This window comes from Ascaphus truei, chromosome 9, assembly GCF_040206685.1.
Source record: "Ascaphus truei isolate aAscTru1 chromosome 9, aAscTru1.hap1, whole genome shotgun sequence".
Classification (NCBI taxonomy): domain Eukaryota; kingdom Metazoa; phylum Chordata; class Amphibia; order Anura; family Ascaphidae; genus Ascaphus; species Ascaphus truei.
In genome coordinates this window covers 4,530,326-4,537,216 of record NC_134491.1, presented here as the reverse complement: position 1 = coordinate 4,537,216, position 6,891 = coordinate 4,530,326, and the positions used below count along the sequence as shown (strand labels likewise).

Here is a 6,891-nt window from a genome sequence, read left to right as displayed (position 1 = left end):
GTGGATGTGCTGGATGGAGAGAGGCTTTGTAGTGCGAAGATGTAGCCTCCCCTGCCTGCCTCCCCCCCCCTGCCTCCCTCCCCTCCCTGCCTCCCTCCCTCCCCTGCCTGCCTCCCTCCCCTGCCTGCCTCCCTCCCCTCCCCTGCCCGTGCAGCAGCACTCCTGATTGCATTGCTCAGTCTCTGCCTCCCTCCATGTGCCTGTGTCATAGGACTGGCTCTGGCTGCCTCCTCTACTTCCGGGTCCCGTCATTTCCATTCTCCCGCCGATCAGCTCAGCAAACTGAGCCTCTCCTATAAGGCGCAGCCAGGCTGCCAGCACTCACTCATCTGCCAGACAGGCAGCCCCAGCAGCGCCTCTCTCCCCGCGCACCCAAGCACTTTGCTCTTTTTTTTAACCCCCCCCCCCTCCTTCCCCCCACTTTTTTTTCTTGGTTACTAAAATATACATATTTTGTATTTATTTGATTTTTTTATCTGCTGGTTTCTTTTGGATCTATAGTTCCGTCTCCTTCTCACGTGTCACTGGGGGGAACAAAACCCCATAAACAGACAGATCTGTAGGGACCTGTCAGGAGGAGTTACAGACAGATAGAAGCGAAACAGAGAGTGGGAAGGGGCTGGAAGATCTGCTGCTCACTTGTGTCTTCATCACTATCACCATCAGCTTCCTCCTCCTCCTCCTCCTCCTCCTCCTCCTCTCCTGCCACCATCCCTCAGTCACCACCTTGACATGCTCTGCCTTTGATTGACATCTGAAGTGGCAGAAAGCCACGAGAGTCCCCAGTTTGGCTCCATGTGGCTCATAGCAGGGCCGGCTCTAACCTCCACTTTGAAGACCTGACAATTAATAACAATCATAATTATTATTTTACGTGAGAGAGGAACACAAGGAAGAGATACAATTACCACTAACAAAAAAATAAATACAGAAGAAAGCACTGAAGGGGACTGCGCTCCGCTGCTGCCGGCTGTTCTCCTGCACTTGGGCTGTTTGTGTGGTATCTGTTTTTGGTGCCGGATTGAAGAATCATTCCTGGATTGCAGAAGAAACATTTTGTTGTGTCCCCTCACTCCCCCCCCCCCCTCACCCCCCCATCCCCCCACCTCACCCTCCCGAGGACAAGGACAGAGGAGTGGGTCACTTTGTAAAGGGGCTGAGGATATTTAATAGGACGGACCGTCCAGGAGTTTATTGATGGCGCAAAGGGTAGGTTTAAATGCGCACAGAGGCAGCAGGTTATCCTGCATGGGGTGGGGGTGCACATAAGATGTAGGGATCAGTGTACATGTATGTAATAATAAAGAGTGGATATGAGAGGTCTGTGTGTTGTGTCTCCTCTCTCTATATCTCCCCCTCTCTATATCTCTCACCCCCTCTCCTCTATCTTCCTCTCTCTCCTCTATCTTCCTCTCCTCTCTCTCGCCTCTCTCTCTCTCCCCCTCTCTCTCTCACTCTCTCTCTCTCTCCCTGTAGTCAGTCCCTCTCTTGCTGCTGTCTGAGTTCATGTCAGTCTCTTTGCTTGGCTTTCCCCACTCTCCCTGCTCACATCCAGCTCCTCTCTCCACACATCTCGGTTGTTACATTTTTTCTTGTCTCTTTTCTCTCTGAGGATCTCACACATTTTTAATCTTTTTTTTGGGGGGTTGTATTTTTTGGATGAGCAGTAAAGAAATCGCCCACACATCAATGTTCCTGGTAACTTCTTCTCCTCTTTGGAACTGTTTATTTTTATATGATTTGCCCACTTTCAGGGGTTTTTTTTTTTTTGCTGCCCACGCGGGATTTTTTAATTTTACTCTGATTTTACTTCATTTTATTTGAAATATTTTCTCTGCCGGGTTATATTTATTTGATTTGATTTTTATTGCCCAGGCCTTTGGAAACCTCCTGCTTTTTAACTCTCCTCGCCTTGTTTCCTCTGGATGTGCTTAGTTCTCCCCGCTCTGTTCCTTTAATGTTTCCTGCACTTTCTGTATTTTTCCCTAAATTCCTCTTTTCTTTCCCTGGCAGTACGATGAGTTACCGCACTATGGCATGGACGGAGTGGGGGTGCCAACCTCTATGTATGGGGACCCCCATGCCCCTCGGCCAATCCCACAGGTACACCACTTAAACCATGGACCCCCCCTCCATGCCAGCCAGCACTATGGAACTCATGCCCCCCACCCCAATGTCATGCCCACGAGCATGGGATCTGCTGTGAATGATGCCCTAAAGCGGGACAAAGATGCCATTTATGGGTAGGTACTTTTTGAGAGTAAGGGGGGTAGCATGCTATTTACACCAGCTGCCTGTTATTTGTGTAGGATATGCCCATGTAAACACACACATGCCACTAAACACCCGGGAAGAGAAAGGAAAACGGGTTGTTAATTGCAGACAAATGAACACGGGTTAAACCCTAAATGCCCTAAATGTGGGCGCTAAATGCCCTAAATGTGGGCGCTAAATGCGGCTGTTTAGAAAGTGGAATTAAATAAGAGAAGTGAGGGAGGAGATGAGACATCTTTAACATCACAACAGGGCTGCTAAAAACAGCAGGGAAAGGCAGGAAGGTCAGGTCTGCAGGAGGGGGACAGAGAGGGGGTTTGTAGGGTTTGTAGGGTGTAGGTTTGCAGGAGGGGGACAGAGAGGGGATTTGTAGGGTTTGTAGGGTGTAGGTTTGCAGGAGGGGGACAGAGAGGGGATTTGTAGGGTTGTAGGGTGTAGGTTTGCAGGAGGGGGACAGAGAGGGGATTTGTAGGGTTGTAGGGTGTAGGTTTGCAGGAGGGGGGCAGAGAGGGGATTTGTAGGGTTTGTAGGGTGTAGGTTTGCCTGTGAATGAGGCTCCCCAGAGAAAGTTACAGAACCAGAACCCAGGCCTCTGGAAAACCCAGTACCCAGAAACACGGCACAGTAACAAAGTAACATCATTACTGAGAGAACCCCTAATACCAGGCAATTAAAGATTATACGAGCAAATAAAGAGGATTAAAGGCTGCTGCTATCCGAACCCAGTCACCGCGGTATATCCGAGGCACCCATTGTTTATTTATCATCCAGGAGACACATGCTTAGAAATGATACTGTATTTGCAGAGGCACTTTGGTAAGAAAACTAGTATTTATATTATTATATGTGTCTAAATATTAAAATATAATGTTGCTATAAATTATCCAATATAGTGCAATGGGCAGAATAAATAAATCCGGGTTTGGCTGACCGTGTCCTCCCAAAAATAATCTCAGCCATGTCCAAATGTTTTTATTCTTTTTTTTTTTCGTTGGTGTGCAAGGATATACATCGGTGCGAAGTATCTGTCAGATGCAAAGTCGTGTGCATGTCGCGATATTGTGTGTTTTGTGCAGTTGCTCGGGGAGTTTAGCGCAGGCTTTAGCTGCAGGTTTGGGATGGGGTTGTGCTCTCGCTCTGCCCCCCACGTGTTGATCGCATTTTCCCCTCTTGTTCCCCTTTTCGGGGGGTCCCACAGACACCCCCTCTTCCCTCTCCTAGCCCTGGTTTTTGAGAAATGTGAGCTGGCGACGTGCACGCCCCGGGAGCCGGGAGTCGCGGGAGGGGACGTGTGTTCCTCTGACTCCTTCAATGAAGACATTGCAGTGTTCGCCAAACAGGTCTCACCTCTCTCTCATTGTGCCCCTCACCCCAATACTTGCACCCCGAAGCCCTGCCAGCCACCACGGGGTAAATCGCCCAGTCTGTGTGTGTATAGATGTCTGTGTATATTGTGTATAGTTTTAGCACCCATCCCACCCCCCCTGGTTTATTGATGGGGTGTTACTATTCATTCATAAATCTCAATATCTCAATTCTATCATTATAATAAATATAGCTGAATATTCCTGGAGTGCAGGGGACTCCTCACATATATCCCTTAATAAAATACAACGGTGTGAGAGCGTTATATACAGAATACAGACTGTAAATACAGATACTTCTCATACTTTCTCAGGGGTTTTTTTTTGGACATTTTATTTTAATTTATTTATTATTTCCGAATACCAAGTAGAATAATGATTCATTTCATATCGGACACAAACCCCGGAGAAATGTGTTGATTTTCTGCAGCCTTTTGCCTGATTTCTTTCTTTTCTTCCCCAGGTCCGAGCAGAGAAACCTCTTTTTTCTTCGAACCCCGAGTTGGATAATTTGGTGAGATTTGGATTATATCCGAATTATTCCTGTGTAGAGTGGTCATTCCGGGCGGCTAGGAGGGGGACCTTGTATTGTGCAAAACTGCACAAAAACGGAGGCATTTTATTGTTTTAGAGCAAAGGGAAAAAAATTGGTTAAAAGAGGGAAATAAGAGGAAGAAATAGAAAGTAAGGTAAGCCTCAGATTTTGGGTTTGTAGAGAGTCTGCTAATTTACAGCATTTCAATGTGAAACGAGATCAAATCCCTATTTCGAAGCAAATGTGAAAGTTTCGGCTCCCTACAATGTACTTGGCGCTCTGCATTTCCTTCCTTGTGGGGCTGTTTGTTCCCTTAGATTATAAATGTCCCAGAATAAGCAGGCAGGCAGAGAACAGGGGCATTAATCAGGGGCATTAATCAGGGACATTAATCAGGACCCCCTCATATAAATCTCGTGAAATCAAGTGCCAGGATTACAGTTGATCAAAATTAGTGAACCGTGACCAAAGAATAAGCTAAAATCCGGGATAATTAGTATTCCTCCTGACAGGGTCTGTGCACAGAACTGAGATCAGGACATGAGGGGTAGGCCTGTCTCTGTCCTAAAATAAACTGGGCTCCCCTTGCATTCTGCAGATGATCCAGGCAATTCAAGTATTGCGGTTTCATCTTTTGGAATTAGAAAAGGTAAATAATACTTTTATCCCTTTTTCTTGCACTTCTCTGTGATTGACATTTTTATCGGATGCATACAAATTCTCAGTTCATTGTTATTTTATTTTAATGTAAAGTTGTTTCTCTAAGAAATGTATTTTAATCTGCAGAATTTACAGGAAACGGCTTTTTAGATTTGCCTGTTCCTGGCTAAGATAATATGATTAACTATATATATATATATATATATATATATGTATATTTATGTTTATGAAATTGAATATAATATTATGTATATATAATGGAAACTGTATTAAACATATATATATATATATATATATATATATATATATATATATATATATATGTGTGTGTGTGTGTGTGTGTGTGTTTTATATATATATATATATATATGTGTGTGTGTGTGTGTTTTATATATATATATACACACAAAACAAGTTATAGACACACACACACATATGTGTTTCATATATATATAATAAAGAAATAACACATATTATATTTTATACACATATTATATTTTATACACATATTATATATATATATATATATATATTATATTTTATACACATATTATATATATATTATATATTATATATATATATATATATATATATATATATATATATATATATATATATATATATATATATATATATATAAATATAAATATATATTTATATATATATATAGTGTTGTATGGCAATTTCCGCAGATGTAGTAATGTAGTTACGAGTTTATTTTCTTGGTGTGTAATCTGCGCTGTTATTAATGGTATTCATCATTAATGCGAATTATTATAATCCCCGCTCAGAGCGCACAGTTTATAACGCCGCCGGATTGCGCCGCCGGGAAACTTTTCGCCACCGGTGTAAATTCACCCGTGATACGAATTTCTCCTGGGTAACAATCCCGTGCAGCCCTACAACCGGTTTATCATTTCCCTCAACGGATTGTGATGCCCACATGTCCCGGGAGGAAATGATCCTACATCGGATTGTCCTGTCCAGGCAGCAGCTCTCCTCTCTTCCCCTCTCCTCTCCTTCTCTCTTCCCCTCTCCTCTCCTTCTCTCTTCCCCTCTCCTCTCCTTCTCTCTTCCCCTCTCCTCTCCTTCTCTCTTCCCCTCTCCTCTCCTTCTCTCTTCCCCTCTCCTCTCCTTCTCTCTTCCCCTTCTCTCTTCCCCTCTCCTCTCCTTCTCTCTTCCCCTCTCCTCTCCTTCTCTCTTCCCCTCTCCTCTCCTTCTCTCTTCCCCTCTCCTCTCCTTCTCTCTTCCCCTCTCCTCTCCTTCTCTCTTCCCCTTCTCGCTTCCCCTCTCCTCTCCTTCTCTCTTCCCCTCTCCTCCCCTTCTCGCTTCCCTCTCCTCTCTTTTTCCCTCTCCTCTCCTTCTCTCTTCCCCTTCTCGCTTCCCTCTCCTCTCTGTTCCTCTCTCCTCTCCTTCTCTCTTCCCCCCTCCTTCTCTCTTCCCCTTCTCTCTTCCCCTCTCCTCTCCTGCTCTCTTCCCCTCTCCCCCTCTCTCTTTCCTACTTGTTGCTGCCCTGGTCTCGGGAGAATAATATTTCCAGCTACAATTTCTTTATTGTTTCCTTGCCTGCAACTATTATGCCCCTTAATTATAGTGACTCTTGGAAGACTGTTCCTCTTCTTACACCAGCACTAAGTAGCCCCCTGTAACCCCCTCACCGGCCCTCTCCTTCCAGGTCCATGAATTGTGTGATAATTTTTGCCATCGATACATCAGCTGTTTGAAAGGGAAAATGCCGATAGATTTAGTGATTGATGAGAGGGACGGCAGCTCCAAATCTGACCACGAAGAACTGTCCGGATCCTCCACCAACCTCGCTGACCATGTGAGTGACATGTGAGATATCCACAACTAAACATGTATGTGATGTGGGAGATACCCCTAGCTGATCATGTGAGTGACATGTGAGATATCCAAAACTAAACATGTATGTGATGTGGGAGAAACCCCTAGCTGATCATGTATGGGACATGGGAGAGACCCCTAGCTGATCATGTATGTTACATGGGAGATTCCTCTCGCTGAACATGTATGTTACATGGGAGAGACCCGGTGCTG

At 44.7% G+C, this 6,891-nt stretch overlaps 1 protein-coding gene across 6 annotated transcripts in view; it reads left to right on the top strand.

The window, feature by feature from the left end:
* Nucleotides 1–251: 251 nt before the first annotated feature.
* The window catches only part of MEIS2 (Meis homeobox 2), a 212,309-nt gene continuing 205,669 nt past the window's right edge, over nt 252–6,891 (top strand). The window contains exons 1-6 of one of the 6 annotated variants that reach the window (XM_075613229.1): nt 252–1,209; nt 2,014–2,243; nt 3,473–3,614; nt 4,102–4,152; nt 4,772–4,822; nt 6,509–6,658. In XM_075613229.1, the coding sequence (XP_075469344.1) occupies nt 1,198–1,209; nt 2,014–2,243; nt 3,473–3,614; nt 4,102–4,152; nt 4,772–4,822; nt 6,509–6,658 (636 nt within the window). In that variant the 5' untranslated portion in view covers nt 252–1,197. Of the gene's footprint in view, nt 1,210–1,411; nt 1,699–2,013; nt 2,244–3,472; nt 3,615–4,101; nt 4,153–4,771; nt 4,823–6,508; nt 6,659–6,891 lie in introns of those variants that run through there. The other 5 variants (XM_075613231.1, XM_075613230.1, XM_075613232.1 and 2 more) reach the window with 5 other exon arrangements.